The 25,599-nt window shown below is 40.0% G+C and overlaps 1 protein-coding gene across 1 annotated transcript; it reads right to left on the reverse strand.

Annotated features, from left to right (window-relative positions):
- Positions 1-561: 561 nt before the first annotated feature.
- On the reverse strand, positions 562-24,596 carry UBE2D3 (ubiquitin conjugating enzyme E2 D3). Its single transcript, XM_033059842.1, has 7 exons — positions 23,938-24,596; positions 9,002-9,065; positions 8,885-8,916; positions 6,347-6,424; positions 5,425-5,530; positions 3,968-4,061; positions 562-2,377 (listed from the first exon to the last, which is right to left on the reverse strand). Exons 1-7 carry the CDS (start codon positions 23,959-23,961, stop codon positions 2,332-2,334), a joined length of 444 nt encoding a protein of 147 aa, XP_032915733.1. The 5' UTR covers positions 23,962-24,596; the 3' UTR covers positions 562-2,331.
- Positions 24,597-25,599: the final 1,003 nt, after the last annotated feature.

Below are 25,599 nucleotides of genomic sequence, written 5' to 3' on the forward strand. Positions count from 1 at the left end.
ATCAAAACATACAGTTGGCCAATTACAAAAATTATTACAGTGGGAACATGACAGATGTAAAAAAGAAACAGGTATCAGTCCAAACAAGATTTTCATCTTCCATGTAGTATTTTACTATTTTCTTCTTTCCTGACCCTTCATAACGCACACCTCCCTTGTGTTCTCTAAGACTTGCTGCCTTGCACCTCACAAAACATCCTCCTAGTTGATCCATGTAAGTGATTTCAGTGGGTGTGACTCCCAGGACAAAGTAATAAGCACCAAATTAACACAAGTATAAAAAACAATTGAGAGCAGCACATTTCTAAGCTTAAAAATATTTTTTACCTCAGTTGTAATGCCACTGGCATCACTGTATTCCAGTTTTCCAGCAAAACAGTGTAAGCTGGTTAGTAAAGCAGAAATTAACTGCAACTTCATCAATACATTTCAGGAAGTTGTCACTGAAGCATGTACTGCTACAGAAAGCCCAGGTTTCTAAATTCCAAGCCAACTAAATCTGAAAATTTCAAGTTCACTCTTACATTTTACAACCAGAACAAACCATGTCCAAACTACATGTTCAAATTTTTATAAAAATTAAGGTTTAACATTTATTTTACATCTAGCTTTCCACATCCATGTGGGGACAAAGAATCAGAATGTACATAACTATAAGCAGTGCAAAAGTGGTGCCAGTGAGAAGTCACAGATGCACAATTAAGTGATAGTACAGGACTAGAGAAAATGAAGCTATGGATATTAAGAATGGAGACCAAAAAGATTAAACAAGGAAAAATATGAAGGAAGAGGGGAGGAAAGAGTTGGATGTTTAATAATGCCCTTGTTGCTGAAAGATAAACTAATGGCACAAGACAATGGTTCTTGTAGAACAAAAATCCAATAGCAATGAGTCTTTATTCACGTTAAGTCACCTGACATGAAGAAAGTGTCTGTTGCATTAAAATAGTCATCAATGTAAATGGCAGCATGGCTGAACAAGTCCTTTTCAATGGTAACGAACATCCCACATAGTAAAGTCACTTCAACACAGCCTCATGACAATTCCCACATCAAAACAGTACTTTTATTTTATAATTTTTTGCCTCATCATTACCCCCACATTAAGATCTTTCAGTTGTCAAGTGTACAAGGTGAAAAAAAAGGTTCTCAGTCAGCAAACACAGGTGCATCAGGAAGTATCTCCACAATACACCACTTCAGATCTGCTGGGTCCCAAGTCCATTCTTGAACGCTGGGCTCCCAGCACCAAGTGCAGCCCCCTACTACGGCTACACGACTATGTTAGCTTATTAATTCTGCATCCACCAGGCCGAGCAATGTGCCAACCTGCAACAGACTGAGCATTAGAACTGAAAACGGCAGAAGAGTCATTCTATTGAACTTTACATCATTATTTGATGTTAAACAACGAGGCAAATGCCAACAGTATATACAAAAACCAGCTTTGCTTTTACAAAAGATTTTGTTTCCCATATTGATTAATCCAGGCAGCTAACTCATTGGTTTATGCAACTTTATTGAAGAAAATAAATCAATTACTAGTAGAGCTATTAGTTGATCACTCATCCATTGACAACTTGCATCATTTATTCAGTGCTATATTAAACAGTGTTTTGGAAGACAGATTAACTAATAGCTCCTAGCCTCCTAACAAAATTTAAATGAATTACAAAAATGTTCTTAAACCCTATTTTGGAATACAAGGGATGTTCGACTTCCAATTTCCATTCTCTGTAAAACAAGAACTGGTCATTCCTTTATTGACATGCATAAGATACATCACATTTTCTGTTCTGCTGATGCTATAGATTCAGTACCAATTCTCCAGACACATCAGTTATGAGCAAAAGTATATAATAAAACCTCAGTTCTCTAACACTGGAAAGTTTGGAACAAGATGGATGTTGCTACAGCAATGTTACTTCTTTGATGGGAGAAAACTGAACATCCATCTCCCCTCCCCCCTTCAGGTGGTATCTTCAGGATCTGTTAGAGCAGTGAGGAATGTTTGTTTGTTTTTAATCTCATAACCAAGTTAGAATGAAGACATTGGCCACATAATACACATGCTCCATTAAAAAAAAAATCTGAATCTTGGGCAATTGTTCTTGTGTAACTACTTTACAGATTCTAAAAGCAGTTATTGTCCAAAGCTGGAAGAACTAAAGTCTTCTCAGATGAGCATGTGCATGAATGGAAGGAGGTAAACAAAAAAATAAAAAAGATGAGGTCTGATAGGGGAGCAGCCGGATAAGAAAATCAAAAAAGGAACAGTAATTTAAAGTTTATTCCAGCTATAATGCAGGTTATTCTGACTTTAAGGTAGCATCACATGGCATACTTCTGAGTCCATTCCCGAGATATTCTGTTGTACCTGCAGACAAAACCAGGAATTCAATTAACATCAGCATGAAAATGACAATTTCCTAAACAGTTTATGATTAGATACGATTTTATTCCCGTCTCTATTCTCTTTACACTGTGAGAAGTCTCTGTAGTCTCTCAAACTCAAAAAAATGGAACAATTTCCTCCCTACACCAATTAGGGCAGATATTCTCTAGTTTTTAAGAAAAGCTTTAAATTCAAGACAAGTAAATTTGCTAGAATTTCTGCTAGAATCTGTTACAAAAAAAAGATGGAAAGAGAAGGAATAGAGACTATCTCGGATGGAGTAAACAAGGCAAGTATTTTATTTGACTATTGTTCTTAGGTTAAGATTACAGTATATCCCATGCCATAAGTAAAGATTATTTGGTTAATAATATCACTGGATACAAAATGTCAAATTTTCAATTTTAAAGAACAACAACATTCAATATTTCATCGCACTGAATATTCTTTTCACACAAATATACTGCTCAAAATTTTAAAAGGACATTAAAAGACAAAGTACACTACTTCCAGAAGAACTGAGCTGACAATTAGTTAACACTAAACTCCATGCTTGTCAGTAAGAAGTTAATTATTAACTATACAAGCAGAACATAATCCCCATACATTTCCTAGTTTATATGTGGAAGACAGACACTGCTGATTAAAAATAATTGAAATTTGGATAGTCTGAATTCACTCATGTCTATATATGAGGTCTCCCTACAGGGCATCACTTTGAACCAAATTCTGATAAAATCTGGGTAAATACTTACCAGAACAAGTTGACAACCTGGCTCAGAACTCAGTAATTACTTCATACTAACTTTTTTGTTTGACCATGCAAGAGTAGTATCTGTGAGAAAGTGACTAGCCAATACATTACACACTAATCACAGATCAAGCTGTTAAATTTCCACGTTCAGTAACTGGTGCACCCATTATCTGTTAGTTAATCCAGTGCCTTAGAGCATGCAGCACCCAAGTGCTGACTAAATTCCATTTTGTTAAATGCACCATAATTTGCAAATATTCTTACCCTACAGCATAGCGTATTTCTCTGTCCACTCTCTTGCTAACCTATTGTACCTAATTGGACAAATATATTTAGCATTAATATATAAAACCCCCAAAATCTGCTTCATATAATTCTATCTGTGCAAAATGTTAAAGATACCTTAGGAAAATGAAGTTGTTGCAACACAGATGGGGAAAAAAGTTCTGCTGCCCATTTTCAAGGGAAGACCCAAAATTTAAGGCCAAGCTGCTGCCAAATGAAGGCATCAAAACAACAAAAAGTTGTCTTTTCCTCATTATGAAGATCTAACTACATTTATGCATGGCAAGCAAAAAAAAAGACAATATATATGTACCGTAAAATACTTCCACGCATGTGAGTAAAAGAGAAGTCTCTTTCACCCACAACTTCAAAGGTGCTAAGCAACTTTGTTTTTAAATTATGCACTACTCACTTCTTTGACACACAAGTTTTCTCCATCTCAGATCTTCATAGACTCACTGAACGTAACTGCTGTCTGACAATGCACTCTTACAGTCTGTTAAAATACCAGTCTTGTGCAATTCTGTACTTACTTGTCTCTGTCTGTTTTATAGATACGTGCAATCTCTGGCACTAGTGGGTCATCTGGATTTGGATCACATAGCAGTGAACAAATGGATAAGAGAACTGTAAAAAAAACCAATGTTCTCAATAGCAAAAGAGGAATGGCAATCTCAGAAACAACAGAGCACAGATCTTTACATTAGCACAATGTCATCACAGCACAGAACCTTAGAAGTATTTTCCCAGTAAACAGCCAATATAAATTCACAACTCACTCTTAAGTAAAAAGACCAAACTAACTTAAAGGTTTGTAAGAACTATTTGCTTCCTATTTCCCAAATACTTACAGCTGTCAGTACACACACAAGAACTGCACTGTTGTCCCCTACACCATGATGTAACATAGCAGCCAACAAAAGCACATTATGTACTCTGATGAACAGCATCTCCATGGTTCTTATCACTAAAACTAGAAAATCCTCTAATTTTTTAGTTTTTAAATAAGACTAAATTCTTTATTTGTTGTACATAAGGCAAGAATATCCTGGTCTGCACTGATAAAACTAGCACATGTTGCAAAAAACTCAGTAACACTGTTGTAGGCAACTATGAGGACTTCATCTTCTACTCTCACAGGAAGTCTTAGAAGAAAATAGTGAAGCATTAAAATGTAGGGAATCCACATTCAAATAACAAACTGACTGTTTGGACAGACAGGAATTACAAGTTCCATAGAAAAAAGGGCAGTTTGAGGGATCTTTCAAAGCCACAGGGACCAGTGGTTTTGAGGCAAAACAATTTGATCATCATGAAAATATTTGAGAATTATCTGTTATTTACTGTAGTAAAATGAGGAAAGCCACAAATCTTCTCTTGCAACACAACATCAATTTATCATGAAGTAGGATCAGTAAACTTAGTTCATGAAGTAATGTAATGCAATGCTGGTGCACCATGGTAGAAAGCAGTATGTATCAATAACAGATTTATTCATCTAGCACAGATATGCCAATAGAACTATGCATGTAACTCTAGGCAGGATAAACAGATTATGCAAATTTCAGTACTAAAAGCTGACTTTAATTTAATCTTTCATTTAATATGCACATGTATCTACATTGGCAACTCCAAACAAGCAGTTTCTTAGCCTTAGCTTGAACACCCCAACACAGGCCCATTTCAATCCAAACACCAGCAAATTCCTCTGGGCCCAAGCTGATAAACTCTGCTACGAATACTGAAACAAGTAAGTCGCCAGACAGGGCCTTAAACAGCCTCATAGGAGAAGGTATTAGGGAAAAAAAATCCATTAAAAATGCAATGTCATCAAACTGGCAAAGCACAGGCTTGAATGAGGAAGGGAAGTTAGTGGAAATCGAAAAGATGGGCAAGAACTTAACACAATCAAATCTAAAAGCACAGCATTCAGCACAAAATGGAAAAAATTCTCCTTCACAAAAGGAGAAAAAAAGCAAAAATGTTTTACCTTTAGAAATAGTTAAAGCAGGAGACCACTGTGATCTTAGAATATCAAGACAAATGCTGCCATTACTGTTAATATTTGGATGATAGATTCTTGTTGTAAATGCAACCTGCAACAAAAAACAAAAAAACAAAGAGTGCATTTGGGTCTATGGCAATAACTACACATGTTCTTCTCAGTCAAGCTATCAGTCAATTCAATTTACTCTAAAATAATAGGATTAAGCAGTTAAACTGCATCAAATTCAGGGAAGTGGACCCAAGCCACAAGCTCTGAGTCTCCTACTACCAGGCACTATTTCAGAGAGAGGGCAATTATGAGTGTTTTAATCCCAGCTGTCTTTGATGAAGACACTCAACAGCAGTGGCTAAACCACAGTAACACTGCTGTCACAGAGCTAAGGAACTTCCAACACTGCAGTCACTCCAAGGGTTGACCTTCATATTGACTGAAAATTAAAAGACAAAGCTAGTGGCTGATAAAGCTACCAAATAAGAGCATATTTTGCAATTACTGCCAAACTCTTAGCAAATAAAACCTTCACTTGATTTTAGGCACTCAGCAAGCAAATCCCTACCCATAGTGTCACAGTCCTACAGACAAATCCAAACAGCTACACTATTACTTGACAGTCCCCAGGGCAATAATTCTATTATAGTAACACAAAGCTAATGAAAAGGTTTCCTATCAATTCAGAAAACCAGAAATGAACCCAAGTATTTCAAGACATTCAGAATTCACATAGATAGACTGGCTCAAAGATTATGCTAACACACCCATTCCTGTGGGACAGAACGGAACCCAGATTAATAGAGTGTAAGAATGCCTGAAAAGAAGTGAGAACTTGACAACACTACAATACAGATGCTGACAATTTCTGTCCTTTAAAAAGCACTAATTTCACAAATGAGACAGCAATACTTACCTTAGGTGGTTTGAATGGGTAGTCTGTGGGAAAGTGAATTGTCAAGAAGAATACACCACCCTGATATGGACTGTCGTTCTGTCAAAGCAAACAAATAATTCTCCTATTATCATCTTTAGGACTAAATATCACTGAAAATCTAGTTTTTAAATAAATGGAGAGGAAATTTGTTTAAACCAAAATGTTGAATCCACCAATACAATGGGACATAATTACAATTCAATCCTTACTTCCTAAGGAAAGTAACGCAGAACACGCATTACTTTCTGTGCGGACCTCTCCAACTAATGCATCATAAAAACCAGCAGCTCTGACAATCCACTCAGGACTACAGGGCAAAAGCATTTGAACACTTCCTAAGATAGCTTCAAGAAGTAATGTTAACAGAGTGGGGGGAGGGGGGGGTGTCCCATCAGATTCAAAACCCTCCAGTTGTTTGGAGCTTAGTTGTTATGACTACCCAAGTTTAGAGTGACCACGGACTCCCATTCCCTCCTAAACTCTGTCCTTAGTCTCAGCCCTGCAGAAGACCTGTGAGTACACAGCTAGATCCTTGTTCCTTGAAAAAAACACCCAGAAAGACACCAATAAAAAACCTCAACCACCCATCCTACCAGCACAGTGAAACAGACAAAATAATAATTCAAGTGAATTTTTCCTTTCTTTCTGTATTGGAAATTCACTGTAATCTAGTATGAGAGAGTATTTTACATTTCCATGCTCCAAGGAAAGAATTACTGGGATAATTCACTCAGATGTCAACTATAAGCAGTAAAGCAACATGTGGAAGTAAAAAAAAAAAAATGATAGTAAGGAGAAGAAAAAACTTGAGTGACTAAATAGTCATTGTATAAGTCACTAGTTACAATAAGAAAGAAGCAAAAGGTTTTTAACTCAAAATTACAACTAAATTTCTGAAACACAGCTAATAATTTAATCGTTTAACCTAAAGAATACTTTGCTGTTAGTTCTGGACTCAGGGCTGGGGAAAATGAATTTGAGACATACACAGTACACTTCTGTGTTATTTGTATATTGAATTCTCATCTTAATTGCAAAAACATTTCACCAATGTAAGGAAATTACTTTATTACTTAACACCAGAAAATTAAAATCTGCAACACAAGACAGGGGAGTCAAACCCTCAACGTATCGGTTATACCCTATCCTATCTCTGATGAAACCTAGTGATCAAGATAAAACCACTTGTATTTGTTCAATAGATACCATATGAGACCTTGAGGAGCCAAAAAATACCAACTCTTTCATTGGACATATTCTGGGGATACATTTTATCAATTACAGAAACTCCTCTTTAAAATGTGTTAAATCAAAGCACACTTTCATACACCTGTCCAGGAAAATCACAATATCCTATTGCAGAGGTAGAAGACCAGATGATTGGTTCTACAATCCTTGTTATTAAAGGCAGCACCACAGCAGCACTACAACTACTAACACCACACTGACACACTTCTGTCAGGATACTGCCCGATCTGGAAACAGAAATGCAGACCTTCTGACACCACGAAAACCACATGGGGAAAAAAGGAGCTGTACATTATTAAACCACAAGGGAAAACTAAAAATAATAACCCCAATTTAAATTCAACCAATGCTTAACACCTCGTGACCATGCAGACACCAGCCACGTATAATCATCGTACCCAGGGTAGTGCACACGACTCCTTGCTCTTTAAGCATGAATACAGCTATTGAACAATTCTGGTTTTTTGAGGTACCTAGTTACAATCAGTGATGACCAGGTACTTTAGGATGAAGAGACATTTTTCAGAGCAGTGAACCTCTAATAGCCACCTCCTAATAATACACTTGTAGCTATATATAAAGTCAGGGTCATTCAGCATCACTGATATTTAATTCCTACTTTGTAGCTTCACCACAGACTTGCCTTTACAAGTTATAGAAGGTTTTGTCTTTTAAATACAGATAACCAGAAAACTCCAGATGTGAATTGCTTCCAGGCTGTTTCCAACAAAGGCAAACATTTGGCATCCTTAATGAGGAAAAAGACCCATTCAGGTTTTAGATGTTTACTGAACATTTAAAACACTGACTTTTTTTCTCCAATCATAAATGAAACTTCACATTTCAGTGATTATTTCACCTTCTATTCCTTCAAGAATTCAAGATCTTAGCATTACAACACCAGACCAAATAAGGATTCCCTTCTAAGATCCACACAAAAACATCCCAACCAATTCCTGACAGTAGTACCAGGTCCTATTACAAACTCTGGAAAAGTTAAATGCAAAGTAAGTTTCTAGGTATTAAGTAATAATACTTAACATTGCTCTAGAGTTTATTTCTGGAATATACGTCCTCATAAAAAACACTGCAACAACAAAACTAGTGGTGGGGCTTCTTCCCCTCCCTCATTTTCCTTTACTGTAATGAAGACCTCTAGAAATGAAGTCGGATAAGGAGAGTTAACAAAAGTAATGCAAAAAACCCATAGTTTTCTCCTCAGTAGGAACTACTCATTTAATATTACATCACAAGAATTAGAATACTTACAGGTCCCATAATTGTGGCTTGCCAATGAAACACTACAAAAGAAAAACTCCGCATTATTATCTAGTCATGATATGCTTTGAGTCAGCAGAACAAAACATAAGATTTAAAGTTACTTACTGTCATCTCCAACGGGACCTGCTGAACACTGTGCTGGAGGATCACGGGCTAAGTCACTAAGTTCCTTTAAGAAAACAAAACCAAAGAAAAATAGTGATTTTCACTTCATGTCTAGCAAAAACCTTTAACTACAAATAAAGAAGAATGCGCAATTAACAACTCTAAGAACCACTGTATCAGTATCAAGAATGCGTATAATAGACAAAGAAGCACCAAAACTAGCTATGAAGGCAAACAGTTACAACGGTGATGCCTTTCCAAATTCATGTATGTCACTACTATGAAAACACTCCTGGCTGAAGAAAGAAGCAGGACACCAAGTTCTAAGCTGGTAAAGTCAAACCAATTTTTGATCAAGATTTGCAAGGACTCAGTCTTAGAGAAACCTGAAGTGGAAGGAGAGGAAACTGTTGATAAGTCTTTATGAAACAGGAAGCACTCTGTATGTAACATCTGACATTAGAACTAAGAAAAGCAAGACAAAACCCCACAGAAACCTGTTTTTGCTTTACCCACTAACTGCATCAGGGATGTACCTCATAAAGATCAAAACAGACAGGAAAATTCAAGAGGTTGACAAGTGCTGTAATCAGGCAAAATATCTGTATTTTTTTTATTTTAAGCTTTACATTTAAGACAATTATTCTTTTAAAATTAAAAATTACTGAACTGCAGAAATAGTTCTCTCCCTTCCCCATTACAGATTCCTTGTGCAGTAACAATACTGCTGTGAGGAAACAAAGAAGGTCTCCACTAAATTGTTTTAATGCTCCACAAGTCATTTGTTTGGACAGCATCTTTAAATTCAATTTACACTTTCAGTTAGAGCATGTAACAACCACCTTCCTTCTCCCCTGCTCTCCCTTGACTCTAACAAGGGCTTCAAGAGCTTCTATAGATAAATCTGCACTTATCAAGGTATCTAGAAGCCTTGAGAAAACGCAAAATATTCAGCCCTTCTTTCATACATGAACAGTTTCATAGAAATTAATTTTTTTTTCCTGCAAGCCTATACAAGCCATTCAACTAAGAACTTTGTCAGACATTTAAGAAAGCCAGGCATACCTATTATGCTGGAAACATATGCCTATTTGGACCAGACATCTTGCCTGGGAAGACCCTAATGTACATCCTTTTAAGTTTCACAAATTCTGCACTTCATAAAAATTTACTAAGTATAAGCCAACACAAAATGAGGGAAAAAACCACCAACTTATGTTTCTGGTAACATAAACCCCTCGTTCTTTGGTAAGATGATAGCTCCTGCAAACACAGAAAGAGTAACACCACTTCAACATGTGCAAGTCCATACACTTAATAAAACCCCATCACAAATGAACAAACAACAACCAAACACCACCCCCCAAACAACAAAACCACATAACCCAAAGCCCACAACAATCCCCTTCCCTCCAAACACCAAGAAAATTTAGTCCCAGGTCTCCCCTCCCTACATGTGTTAATTCTGATGAATTTTCCAATTAATATTTCGATTTCGCACTGGCATCAGACTGTTTTACAAAATGAAAACATATCAGTTTTGATAAGCAATGGCACAATGAAGTTAATCGTACAGCTTATTTCACAGCTGCTGTTTGTAGAAGTGTGGACAACAGCTCTTTCCAGATCATCAGAGTAAGTGCATTTAGAATGCATTTTGCTACACTCTCCAGATGTTACTGGGAGGCCAAATGATAGACTTATTGCTGCCATTTAATATCACTTCTTAGGTCCATATGTAGTTCATTATCCTCCAGAAAATTTGTTAACTTAGACTTATGTTATCTATGCAAAGGCAAACAATAAATGTAGAAGACGCTTCTCAAAGAAAGGTTTTTTAAAAATTTTCAGGGCATTTTTTTCCCATTTAACAAATACAGCAGTTTTTGTTAGGTTTATTTCTCATCAAAATGTATTTTCCAGTTCTAAGAATGAGCGATCATTTCAAAAATCTGAGAGGAAAAAAGACATCATGTCCCTTGAAGTAAGATGTAGCAATAGAATAAGAGAACGACACAAATATTATTTTAATGCAGTTGTACAGTTATTACTGGATTTAATTGTGGAAGTACATTTATATTCTCAAAGTATTTTTTAAAACTATCACAGGGACTAAGAACTATGAAAATGTTCTCACACCATTCATGAAAATTCTAAAATTGAGTAGCATGAAGACAAGGATGAGTAACACATCAGCATAAAGTGGACTGTTAAGAGATATGTGCATTGGACTAGAAAGGTCTTCAAAAGAAACTACTATCTTCAGAGAAACAAGAATTCAGTACTCAAGATATAAATAGGTATTCTGCCACAGCAGGAAAATCAGTAATTCAACATCAATAATTCAACCAGGAAAAGTAAGCGCAGATATAAAGACATAAATTAAATTTAGTAAGTTCCAGTGAAACATTTGTGCAAAAATACCCTTTGGTAATACTAAAAATAATTTAAAAGCTGAAAACAAATTAATTTCAATATTCCAGATTGCAATCATTTCAAAATTTGTCTCCTTTCCATAGCAGTGACCTTCCTTAACAAAAGGACAAAAGTTCTGTCTGGTATAAAACACTTCAGTAAAAAAAATCTCATCCTAATTGCAGTAATCAAAGCAGTTCAATATACAGATAATTCTGGTAACAAATGATACACTACTTGGCATTTCAACCACAGAGCAAGTAATTCACCTACTAGATTTGGGGGAAAAAAAGGTGGCACCCACTTGTGTTTTTTTCTCCAGGGTACTACAGTCAGGAAAGTCTGTAGTAAAGCTGTTTGCTTCAGCAGAGTGTAAAGGGTTGTGAAGAACTTGGGCAAACATGAAGCAGACTCTGATTCACTGTAACACCAGACCTACTTCATCTCTCTGTTGAGTGACACTTCACATCTTCACAAAGAAGGAAGGCTATTTGCAACAAGGGAGTGGAAAGTTGAGAGTAACCTTAAAAAGTACCTCCTTCTGAAAGCTACAACTCTACTGGAGACAACAGGCAAACTGGAAAAACTGGAAATTGAACAAGCACAGGCACGTGGGCTGTGAAATCTGGAGTGCAGTTGAAGCATTTTTTTCAAGGAAAGGAAGGAGGTTTTTTTTTTTAAAAGCTTCCCACTCAGCAACATAAATACAAACCCACTTTCCTTCTCAGCTTAGCAATCAAGAGTAGCAATTCTATAACAAATAAATATTGAATCCAATATTTTCATGTATAAGAGGATTCTACTTCTCAAATACCTTCTACCGTACCTACTTCTCCAACTTTGCTTCTTTTTGCTAACATGGTTTCAGTAGCGCTTTCCCTTTCTCAGGAGGTATTAAGCTATATCCCAAATTTTCTTAAAAATCCCCGAAGTAGAAAACCAACATATTTCTGGAATCAGTTGTTACAGTTTTTCACTTTAGGGGTGACTTAAAAGAAAAACCACACCAGAACTCCCAAGTAGCAAACGCAAAAGACTTTACATAGAAACAATAAACCAAATTTGGCAAGGAGCGACACGCTATGCACCTATCGGAAAGGATTAGTCTTCAATTATAACCGTGACCAGCAGTCTCTGTCACTGCTAGAGGTTTCCGGTGCAGCTCTAGCATGTCACCGTTTCTGTGTCCCAGTTTCCAAATATAAAGTGGGATAGTTCCTACCTCTCCACAAGCATGATTAGACACTCAGCATTTTACAGACTAGAACACGGTTAAAAGAGTAAGCACCAATGCTACTGTTAGGACAACAGCAATGTAACACAGATGAGGAGCAATGTATGTACAATTCTGCACAAGTTTTGGAAAACATAACAGAGTAGCAGTACCCATCACTGCAACAGACAGATCTGCTCTAACACAAATTCAGCATCCTTGTCCTCTGCCAGTTTCACATTAGGCTTCTAGCAAGATTCAGTTTCACTGATGAAACCGACCCATTTTTTATCTCCCCCTTCTCTTTCACTACACATTTATCTGAAAGCTAACAAAAAATCCCAAAGCAGTACTTTCAAGAAAAGAAAATACTTAGAAAAAAGGTAACTAATCCACTTGTTTTGCAGCACAATAATCATAACTAACATAGAAAATATGGCCTAAGCTTCAAGTGAGGATTCAAAACTTTGACGTGTGAGTGCGAATGCAGGACTATGATCCTATAATAAAACCAGAAGTATTTTTCTTTTCTTGACAGCTGTTAAAAAAAATCCCTCAACTCCCCTCTACCAGCTATTTTAAAGATTATAGAAGCCATTTAAAGAATGAAGAAACTTTGATAGGCTATCTCATCCAAATATGCACGAACAAGAAAACGGAAGTTTTCAGGTCCCAGAAAATTCTGTAAATGACAGCCTGGTGCCTATGAAGCTGTCTTCTTGCAAGGTACGAAATAATGCAGCATCTGCACCAGTTTCTTCCCATTTGTTAGATTCCACACTCCCTGTAACACTACAACATTTTTTTTAGTTTAAGCTGGAAATAGCCAGGCCTTACTTTTAATGATAGTAACAGCTGACTTAAACACAGTGACAGAAGATCAATCCTACCAGAATGACTGAAGATTGTCCTACACAGGTCTTAAACTCACAGTTACATTTAATATGGGTTCATAACACAGGTATTTGTTAAAATCACATATTGCAGCTTTCTAGTTTGTACTCAAGAAAGCACAGAGGAGTTAATTTACTTTACGTTTCCAGAAAATAACTTTTGAGAACGTGAAAACTGATACAGAGTTGTATCAGAAGTTAAAAAAAATAAATCAACAAACCACAATACCAAAAAACCCCCAATGTGCACACGCACAAAACCTGCCCTCAACCACAATCCAACCAAAAAAGGACAAAGGGAAAAAAGAACACTTAGGCCAATCAAAAAAATCAACATTTATTAACTTGACTGTTTGTCTAATGATGTGTCAAACAGGATATTTCAAACTCTAGGCAACCAAAAATTCATCACTGCATTAGTCTTACTCATTAGCTCACAGCTGAAAACAGCTTTAAAAAAGAAGGAAGGATTGGAAGCAGCTATAAAGGGAGGGGAAGAACATTTAAGCCTGTTTGAAGATTAACAAGTGTCAAGCAGCAAAGAACTACTGCTTCATCCCACACACCTGCATTTGAAACATTCATTTCAGCACTAAAATTAATTACACCTGGAAGCAGAAAATAACAGTTTGTAAGGACACTGAATGCGGATTTCTAAGCTGAGTAAGAAAGCAAAGGCATAACAGACATCACAAAACAAATATAACCAGCAGAAAATTATCAGTTTCAAACAAGCTGGCCTTTTGGCAAATAATAAACAGATAAAAGCAATGTGTAATGGCAGTGCATGATACAGAAAGATGTAGGTTCCTCTTGATTAAAAAAGGGCATTAGAGCATGAAAAGCAGTCAGAGAAAACAGCAAGGACAAAGAGCACAGAAAGTTTTTCAAGAAACTCAAAACAAAACTAGGAACATAACAGTTGTTGATTCTCCCTACATTGGTTACTCTACTTCTATTTTTCATGGTTCTTCCTTTGGTCCTTAGTACTGATTTTTCAGCCTAGACCCCACATATTGTTTTGCACAATGTCTACCCATAATACCATTGCGGTATAAAAAAAGACAAACATTGGAATCTTCATTTTTTAAGCCTCACACTCAAGGAAGGAAATGCCAGACTGCTGTGCCACTGTAATTAAATCACTTGGTGTACTTGGACTGTGATACAAACTACTCAGGTGACTACCTACTATCTCTTCAAAGAACCTACCTTTCAGTACACAAGCCCTTTGTGAATGAGAGTATTGTCTACAGTTGTTCTCATCTGTTCTGAAATCTGGAAGGTGTACACTGCAGGTAACAGTTTATAAGAAATTTCACAGTTACTGTAACTAAAATGGCTCTCTACTTATTCCATTGTTTTGCAGACTATTTGGACAGATCTGACTGAAAAAGGAAAGCAGTTACAGACTTTGCTTTCCTGGTCACTCCCTCAAGGCTTTCAGAACAAACTTTAAAAAAGGTGGGCAACTACACACCTGTGACTGTGCTTTGAACTCAAAAGTATAGTTTGTTTCCCCTAAAGTAAGCAAAAACACAGAAGCTGTCTTACTCAAGATGAAGAAAATCTGTTTAACATAAATTACCATACCCTGAAAATAGCAGAGCTTAAAACACTTCTATGCTCAGTGTAGAATGAGGACTGTATACAATGGCTAAAGTACATTGAAGGGGCAAGTGTGAAGTGAAGCACTGAGACATTCAGTGATAGCTGGGTTTTTTAATTCTGCTATTTCCAAGCTTTTGAATATTGGGCGCTGAAAATTTAGCATACTTTTCCTTTGGGAGTTTTTTCCTGCAAGAACCACAGTGATCTTTGGTTCTATAACCCAGGAATACAACCCAGCCCTCAAATAAGAGGGTAACTGGTATAAAAAAGGCCACACGAGAAACACCAAGATGCACCTTGCTAAATGAAACAGAATGACTGGGAAACAAAGGGGCAGATGAAATTCAGTACTGATAAATGTAAACTGATGCAGCTGGAAAGAAGTTTACACTCGAAGTAAGGCACTCTGTCCTGATGGCTACCTCTCAGAAATGTGATTTGGGCATTGCGTTAGACATTTTCACACAAATGCTTACTTAACATTCCAGAGATGCTGGAGTTTGGCAGCATTATGCAAGAGCCTCCCAACATGCTGCCCTTCAGCTTGTTGAGGGCACAGTAACTTAGAGCAGCATTTGACACATAACCAGAAGCAGCACCTGTACATCCTGCGCTCCACGAGACAGCAGACTCCCAGCATTTGCCAAGACTACACAAACAACTACTTTGGAGACTGGCAGTGTGCAGGACAAATCTTTGTAGAAATGGTAAGTGGGCTCAGTGGGGAACAACATCAGTCAGTCTGCACTTTCTGAAGAGATAAAAGAATTCTCCGTATTATCAAAAAAACGAGGACGGTGTAACAGAAAATTATCGAACTTTCTATAGTTAGTATTTCTAATACTGGTTAATATTCTAACAAGTAATACCATGTCTAACATGTAACATGTCTAACATTCACATGGTGAATTCACTATTTAGCAGTAACCTGATATATTATTCTGAAATTTATTAATTAACCTAACAAACTCAGAAAATCAGCTCTCCTTTTAAAAAACTGTCTTGACTTTCACTAGCCCATATTTTGTATGAATACAAAGATGCATGTGAAAGTTATTACAATATACCATAGGAGTACAGTAATTTCACGATTATAAGCCGCACCATTTTGACTAAAATTTTGGTCCGAACCCAAAGTGCGGCTTATAATCAGGTGCGGCTTATATATGGACAAAGAACGAAAAGTTGCTGTTTTAGTTTGGAGGACAGGTGTCTGCTGAGAAAGGCAGGAGTTTCTCTTTGAAATGGAGAATGCAAACCCCCTCTCTCCAAATTATTATAATTTTGAAATCAAGGGGCTTTCAGGCAAAAATATGGGAATTAGGAATAACAGTTCTTTTCTAGGGAAATTAAAATAGAAATACAGTACTACAAAGAAACAAACTCCAAACCCTGACACAGTCAGAGTACAACCTGACACCGTCAGGCAGGGTGTTGGTAGCAGTCCCATTAAATGGTGGCTGCATCCTCCTGCAGTGACAGATGTGGCTCAGTTGGAGCAGTGCTCCTGCAGAAGGTGCAGTTTCCCTCTGGAGGTCCAGTGGTGACGTGGAGAAATCTGGTTTTCCTCTGGAGTCCAGTGGAGAAAGGGGCTCCCCTAGTGTCCCAAAACCTCTGTTTTTATCTTGGTAAGAAATGTTGGGCTCTTCCCCCTGGCTGGAGCAACTTTCAATTGGATGCAGTAATTTTATCAGTCACACAGTGGGACTCAATGGGCCATTAGCAGACAATGACTCGCTGGAGGAAGGATGGGGTGTGAAAAGATAAAGAACAATGCCTTGCCTGGTTTCAATGGATGGCCCATTAGCAAATTATCTGCCATTGAGATAAGGATCACTGTCCCCACCCTCAACAGATGGTGATAGAACAGATACCTTTTATCACACTCTGTATTGTAACATGCGGCTTATAATCAGGTGCGGCTTATGTATGGACAAAAACCAAAAAGTTGCTGAAACCCAGAAGTGCGGCTTATAATCAGTGCGGCTTATAATCGTGAAATTACTGTATATTCTTTGGACACAACTATGTGGGATTGAGTACCTTGCCTCAGCTACAGTGTACAATTACCCTATCATATTATGCTATTTCTGAAAGTACCCTTCATAATCGTTCTAAGGGCCTGTCTATAGGGTTAGGTACAGTTACACACAAAATCAACTCACACCAAGACAACAGTGTAAAAACTAAACCAACCACCATCAAAACAAAACTATCTGGAGTACAACTGCTCTTACAGTTGAGTTCCACCTCAGCTATCTAGATAATAATGATGTTGAGAAGTTTCTTAAACAAATGAGGGAAATTTAAAAAAAGCTTCAAAGCATCTTTATGAGCAGACTGCATCCTGAAGTTGGGGAGCTGAAGGGGGTCTTGTTCATATTGCAAATACTAAGTCAGGAGATCCTCCCATATTATTCAAGGCAAGAAAAAAATTAAAACTAAGACTAAAAGGAAAAACCAACTTTGTATTTGATTTAAGAGAATTTTTTGGCATTACTACTCAAATAGGCCAACAAAGGTTGAGAAGTACTGCCTTTGAGCAGTGCATTTATATTTATTAGAAACTTACAAGAGGTGACGAACACCTGGCCAAACTAACTCTAGGTTACAGAGAAAGCTCATTACAAAGTTAACTGAACATTTAATAAAATCTTCTTGCCTTTCCATCAGAAAGACCTAAAGCATTTTGTCATTTCAGTTCAGCTTGCAACTCTGGTGTCCAGATACTTGGGGAAAGGTTTAAATGTTAGTCACCTTTTTCTACTGGGCCGGAACATTTGCAAAGCATTCCACAATCTTCTCATTTTGCTTTCTTAGGACCGTAACAAAATCTCATCCCAACTGCAGTGGAAAAAACTGCAGGAGATCTTGAAGATGTCTCATGTATCACACATCTCAAAGCCTTCCTTATAAAAAAACCTTAATACTAAGGTTTACTGTTGGTAAAACCCCTATCTGTTTAGCTTTCAGTCCTGAATCCTGCAATGCTCTATTTTATAGTATTAAACCGTATCTACATCTAAGCATTTCTAGAAAGAGCTGCCAAAGGCATAAACACCAATTTAAATTTGTGAATATCATTTTAACTTTTTTTGCAAAGCTTCCCCAACACAACTACCAAATTTAATCAGATCAGTGCCCTACAGAAGATCAGTGAAAAGAAACTGGTTTTGGTTTTTTCTTTCCTTGCACTTTTCATTTAGAGTTTAAGACATTCAATTTATATTCCAAAATTCACAAAGCTGTCAAGCATGCGCAACTCAACACAATTTAAGACCCTCTTCTGATAAAACCAACTTGACAAAAAGCAACCACATTTAAAAATGCACTACTGACTGCAATTTTATATATATATATACACACACACACACCACATTCACACTGCTGCTTTCATTCCTTTATTTTTCTGCTTATTCTGTCAGGTTTCAATCACAGGAAAGAATGTCTAACTCAGTTCTTCCAATGCAGGTTATATCATCTTAGCCTAAAACCATCAACAGAAGTCAGCTTATTCTGAGAGATCAGACCTAATGCTGAAGTGCAGACCACAAGTTCCCATCTGCCAGCTCTGATGCACAGGAGAGGCACCTACACAAGAGCACAGGGCAGACAGTTAAAGTGGCAAAACCTTCATATTTGCAACAGAAAGATTTATCAGGGATGACTTATCAATACCCTAATATGAATGACACACAAGCTCAACCCTTTCCCACTCCTCCTTACCAGATGAGATGTCCCAAGACATATCAGAGAAGATTAAGAACCTCCATCCTCTCTCTTCTCCAACAGTTCAACCCAGCGGATGCAGAGAACACATCCATGGGTAGGGGATAACACCAGGTTGTAACTGGGCTCCACAAGGAATAGAGATGCCTTTGGCAAGAAGCAGTTCACTGGTCAATACCCAACAGCTGCTCCTTACAGTTGTTTACATTCTTCTCCACTCCCTTACCCATTAACCATGAGCTCAGAGAAAAGCCTCAGAACTGGTTACAGACTGGGCAGGAAGTTGAAGGAAGCTTGTTCTGTGGAGTTACACATCAGGCCTTCCACAGAAGAAACTCACACTAGGAGTAACAGCAAAAGCACAGACCTATTTACAAAACCAGACCTCTAAAAGCTGGAACAATCATAAAGATCGCAAGAGCTGGCCAACATTTTTACTCTGTATACATTATCCCACCTAGATCCTTGATATACTGGAGGATTCTTTTTAAAGTACGCAAAGAAGTATCCATCTAATGGAATATTGATCTCTGAAGTTCTGTGTATCACTTAAGTGAGACAACAATCTCCATTCTCTTCCCACTCCAATGCACACATTTAAAGTTCTACGCTGACTGGGAATTTGTTTCACAAGCACTGCGTTCAATTAACAAGAGAAATATTTAATTTATCGCAGTCCAAACTTTCTAGGTAAGGAAGCATTGGTTTTCCTCTCCCATAAAAAAAATGACGAGTTCTCAAAACACATCCAGTAAAGTATTAATAAATGCTGGTCTTCAATACAGAGTACCAAATCTACCCAATTAAACATTCTTTTCATTTTAATGATATTAATTTCATAGTAGAAATATCACTTCTATTTGGATAAGCTAAATCTTAAACAGAATTTAAGTGATGACAGCTTTCATTTAACGCTAAATATTTTATTCTGACTTTTAAAAAACATTCGAGTTCTTCAATACTAGGGCCTCCCAAACACCATTATTGCAGTGTCATGATTTTAAAACCAACCACTGCCTTCTGGCTCAATGTGACCTTTCTTGCCAAATGCAATAGTTGTGCTGAATTACCTACCCAAGGCAGGGTTTGGTCTAGCCCTGGATATTTACAACTGTTAAGGTGAAATTACAGTAAAAAAGGTCATTCAATACATAGAAAGAGCATTTACAAAGGTTTAAAGCATTTCAACTAAGCCTACATCAACTGAATTTCATTAGCTAGCTAATCTCAACTTTCTGAGCCCCTAAACACAAAAATCCAGACTTATTTCTAGACATTCATTCAAAGCATGAGTTCAATCATGTAACTTCAAGTTATTCAACTATTTTGAAAAAGCCCAGCAAACAAAACCCAAGACTGCCCGCAAAAGTGTTGTGGGTTTCATCCAGAGAAGAAAGTTTAATTCCAACCAGCTTTTTTATAGATAGGTTTTTTTAATTCAAACCAAGTTCAAAAGGAAAAAAGCAGCAGTTGAAAAATTAAGTAACAAAAAGTCTTTGTAACTCTTCAACTTTGGTTAAACTAATGCAGGTTTCCATGCAGTCCTCACTGATGCGCATTACACCTCATTTCTGAAAAATACTGTATTTCCAGGATTAGCAGCATTTCTTACTATAAGCATCTAGAGAAGGAGGGTTAAAGTTGCAATTAATTATACATCTAGGAACAGTGTTGGAGGCTATAGCCTGAGGAAAACAGTTATTCAGTCTCCACTCCACCAGTGTCAATAGAAGCCTTCTATCTATACTTAAATAGCAATAAATGGTTTTGCCACCTTCAGCCTTTAGCTTCTAGAATGCCAACTCCACTTGAGATTTTCTAATAAATTATTCCAATATAATGATGCTGGCTTGTGCTACGCTTAATCAAATGGCCATAAAACACAGCAGGCACAAGCTCTCTTAAAGATTATACAGATGAGACATTTCATGCATACATCTCCTATATTAATTCTATTTTTAGCCTATTGAGATCATTTAGGCCACTTATATTGCCTCACTTTAGTGGATGCGTATAGAAGTGATAAAATGGATCTGTACCAATGATGTTACATTTCCAAGTTCTCCAAATTTTATGCATTCCTGATTCCTTACTCCTACATAAATGCTTTCCTGCTACCAGATCATTGTCATTTGAAGCGGAAGCTCCAGCATGTTGCAGAAATTACAGGATGTGTTTTTAGCAGGCACCACTGACACTTCAGAACAAGACAATGTGCCACAGCATGCACCAAGCATTTAGATACATGCACATAAATCAACACGAATTTCTTGATAATTCTGGGGAGAAAAAAAATTGGGGAAAAATTTCATGCTCAGGAAAGAAAACACTCAATTTTAAGATACAGGTTCACATTATGCCACAGGAAAAGAATTTGCTTGTTATCATAAAACAACTGCAAAGCAAGCCATATCAAGGACAGTTTTGCCAACTGAACACAAGCTGCCCCCAGAGCAGATGGCACTGATGCCATGACAAGCTCCAGTATAACAATAATCTTTCTGGGACTGGCTTTGTACCTGACCACTACTTCAGTATGGGGTGCGCTTTCTACAGAGTGTTCCAGAAGACAACAACTGAACACATAAGTACTCATTTACTTTCATTTTCAAATCAGAAGTAGAATTTGCCAGTTATGTCATGAGTGGTTGTATTCTGAATGTGAAACGGATTTCACATTAAAAGGTACACACACACACACTGAGTCTCAAAGTCTAGTTTACTCAGTATAATTAAGAATGTTATTTTGCTTGATACGTCAAGTCCACAATGAGGGAGTCAGCCAAACAGACTGCAAATATGTTCACTGGCACATTCAGGATATCATCTGCTGCAGGAGACAATGAATTCTAGTCCTAGACAAGTAATAACATAAACTAAATCATTTATGTGTGATTACAATGTTCTGAGGTTCTGGTTTCTCTTCAGCTTTCTCTCATCAACTGCAAAAGACATACAAGGAAGCAGAGAGTTCCAAGGTCTGAATTGTGATCTTACAGTTGGAAGACAGGGAATGCCAGCTTACCAGTTACAGTGCTATTCTCTCTGGGCTTTACTGGTTGACAGGATTAAAATTAAATTCACAAGCGTTTTGTTACAGAACTGGTCCTGCTATTTTTTTATGTCAGCATCAGACCCTGTAAACATCTGTACTAGAAACCAGTAGAGGAAAGAAAGTAAGGTGCAAAGAATGGTTTCATTCCACAAATGAAATTCACCTTCCAGGACTGCAAATAAAAAAATCAAAGCTAGAAACTCCACGTGAATTGAGAAGTGTATCTTGTAGTATGGTTAAACTGATTAGAAAAACCCAAACAAACACACACACAAAAAAAAAAAAAAAAGGCAAAAAGAAAACACCCTAACTCAACTATCTTCCCAATCCTAAACTCTTGCACTGGGTAAACGAAAAAACTTGCTACTACACAGTGCAACAGAGCGTAAGGACTAACACAGGACAAGAGACTGCACACAACAGGCCAAAACGCTGAAGTCAGAGATGACTTACTGGTTCAAGAGTCATGCTGAATCGTTTTCAGGTACTGACCACCAGATTACTACATAAGTGGGGGCTTGTCTTGGTTTACATTTGACAATAAATTCTTACCTGCAGCGCCTGAATGTGTTTCATAAGCATGAGTTGATGACAAAGCATACCAGGGAGTATCCTAGCTGTGTTTCAAGTCAAGTGATATCATCCACTAACACAAGGAGCAAGTTTTGATGGCAGATTCAAAAGAAATTATTTTGAAATTCAGCTAGCAACACAGAATAGAGTCAAAATTTGCGAGGATAACAATACTATCCGTTCACTAAAAACATACAAAAAACCGCCCGTTTTGTCTAAAAATATTACCACAAACACTGCGTGAAATTAGAGAGAGACTTACAGGCGGCATAAAGTTTACACACTGTCTACAAAAGGTGTTTTGCGCACCGAAATTCACAGATTTCAGGACACACTGACGTTCTGCCATCTTGGTAAGCTATGAGATGACCAAGAAACTCCTCTGAGCTCTTGAAACACGTAAATGCTCCACGTAGCTCGCGTAAGAAGGAGCACAGACCAACAGCGACTTCCCGGTAACGCCGCTGCGTTCCCATCGCCTTCTGCCATTACATCCCAGCAATTCTCAAACCTGACGAGAAAACCTAAATCTACCTAGGGGCAACTTCACGCCGGCAGCCTTCTTACCCTGGGAGAGATTTAATACAAAACAACCACCACACCGAAAAAAAAAAAAAAAGGAAAAAAAAAAAAGAAAACCAAAACCAAACCAACAAACTTTCATCACCTCGGCATTTTTTCCGAGTTAGCCGCCGCGAAATTGCTCCACCCGGCTCCGATTGTGCAACGGGGGAGGCGGCAGCGCGCAGCGCGCTCCCGCCGGGCGCGGGGGGAAGCGATTCCCGGACAGGCGATGGATTCCCGGTGGCCCGGAGGGCCCCGGAGCAGCCGAAAGGGGCGACTGCGGGGCGAGGGCAGCACCGCGGTGGCTGCTCCGTGTGTCCGTGTCGCGGTATTGCGGAATGCGAAGGATCCCGGAAAGCGCCGGGCCAGGCAGACCCGCCGCCATCTTACAATGCGGGAGAGAAGTTGCAGAGCAGAGGGGAGAACCCGGCCGAGGGGCCCAGCTGCTGCCCCGGGCAGCGCCGGCATCGCGCCGAAAGCCCCCGGCACACACGGGCCGGCGCGATCCGGGCCGGCTTCGGCGGAAGGGCAGCGGCAGCTACCCCGGGCTGCGCTGACATCCGAGCAGCCCCGGGAGCTGCCTCTCTCCGACCCCCCCCTCGGCCGCCGCCCTCAGGAAGGGGCCGGGGCCGAGCTCAGGCCCGTAGAGAGCGGCCTCACGGCCCCAGCCGGGCCGCGGCCCCGCCGGAAGGAGCCGCCGCTTCCCGGCCTCTTCAGCCTCCGCCTCTCCCTCCCCGCCCGTCTCCTACAGGGGCGAGGGGGGGGAAGGCGATAGGGGAAGGGGAAGAAAAAACACCCAAAAAATAACAATAAAAAGAAGGGCGAAGCGGCGAAGGGGGAGGGGGGGGACGGCGGAGGAGGAGGAGCCGTGGTGCTCACTCACCTTGTTGATGCGTTTCAGCGCCATTGTGTGTGTGCGAGTGCCGGGCCCGTCTACGCGCCGCGGTGACTCCGCGCTCCGCTCGGGGGGCCGGAGGGAGGAGGAGAGGAGGAGGAGGAGGAGGAGGAGGAGGAGGAGAACGGGGAGGAAGGCGGAGAGGGGGGAGGGGGCAGCTGCTCTTCTCCTTCCTCCGGAAACAGCCGGGGGGGCGCCCGACCGGCCGGCCGCCCGAAGTCCTGTCTGCCTACGGGCAGCGGGGCCGTGAGGCTGCCGGGGAAGCGCTCCGCCCGCCGCCGCCCGTCACGGCCGGGAGAGGGTGCGAGGTGCGGGGAGAGCTGAAAGGCGCCGCCCGCCCGAGGGAGAGCGAGAGAGGAAGGGCGAGAGAGCCCCGCGCTGCCACCGCTGGCCAGGCCCGGACGCCGCGGAAGGGAGGGAGGCGGGGCCGGGCCCGGCACGCCGCCGCCAACGGCTCCCAGGGGCGGGGCCGAGGGTCGAGAGGCGGGGCCGAGGGCGAACGGGCGAGGCAGGGGAAGGAAGGTTCTGGGGCTGCCCGTGGGCGCGGCCGCCTCGGGTGTGCTATGCGGCTCTTCCTGCCCGCAGCTCCTGAGAGTCGCGGCGGGCTCCGGAGCACGGCGGCGGGCGCACACCGCTGACCGCGGGTCCCGCCTCGCCCGCCTCCCCGCGAAATGGCGGCAGCGGCCGGGTCTAGGTCCGCCCGCTGACGCGGCGGCGCGGTGTTCCTCCGCGCGTCAGCTGTCTGTCAGCGCCGCGGAGGGGTCACGGCCCGCGCGGTGCCTTGGAGGCTGGATGTGGCTCGACCGTCCTGGCCCCTGCCGAGAGCCAGCGAGAGCTCCCACGGGTACGGCCACCGCGGGAGCGCCTGGGCACGGAGCGAGGCGGGAGCTCCGAAGCGGTGCGGCTTGCGCCCTTCGCCGCCGTGCGAGTGACGAAGCTAAAGCTGTGCTCCTGCCCATGAAGAATGCAGGCCTGGTCTGAGGGTAACGGGCCTGGGCGCTTCCTTGTAGTGCCATGTTGGCACACACGAGGATACCAAACCGAGTGTCTCGGTACAGAGGAAAAAGCATCGCCAAAGGGAGGATGCAGTGATGTGGACTGTCAGTACAAGGGCCATCAAAGAAAATCATATAATTTGAAGTGACCTTCAAAATCATTAAGTCCAATTTTGTCACATGGCGTTACCACTGTGACCATATCACCCAGTACCTGTTACAGACACCTCTTAAGCATCTCCAGGAATGGTAACTCTACCACCTTCCTGGGCAACCTATTCCAATGCCTGACCACCTGAACATTGAAAAAAATTATTCTAATACCTAATTTGAAGCTACCCTGTTTCACCTTAAATAGTCTCCTCAGAGCAGGTAGTCTGGAAGAGACTGACCCCACCTCACGACAACCTTTTAGGTAGTTCTAGACAATGATGAGGAATAATTACTTTATTTACAGTGATACCATCTGTGACACTTCCAGCTTCTTGGAGGCTTTTTATTTTTTGCACCATGGGCCAACAGATCACTCTCAGCCAGGTGTTTGTTTTTCTCACAGTAATAAATTGTGCAGTTCTATGCGTAGCTCTCGACGTGGGGAAGGACTCCTACTCCATTTCTGTGAAACAAGAAGAGAAAGATCACCTGACTGCCCTTC

Source organism: Catharus ustulatus, chromosome 5 (genome assembly GCF_009819885.2).
Source record: "Catharus ustulatus isolate bCatUst1 chromosome 5, bCatUst1.pri.v2, whole genome shotgun sequence".
In the NCBI taxonomy this organism is placed as follows: Eukaryota; Metazoa; Chordata; class Aves; order Passeriformes; family Turdidae; genus Catharus; species Catharus ustulatus.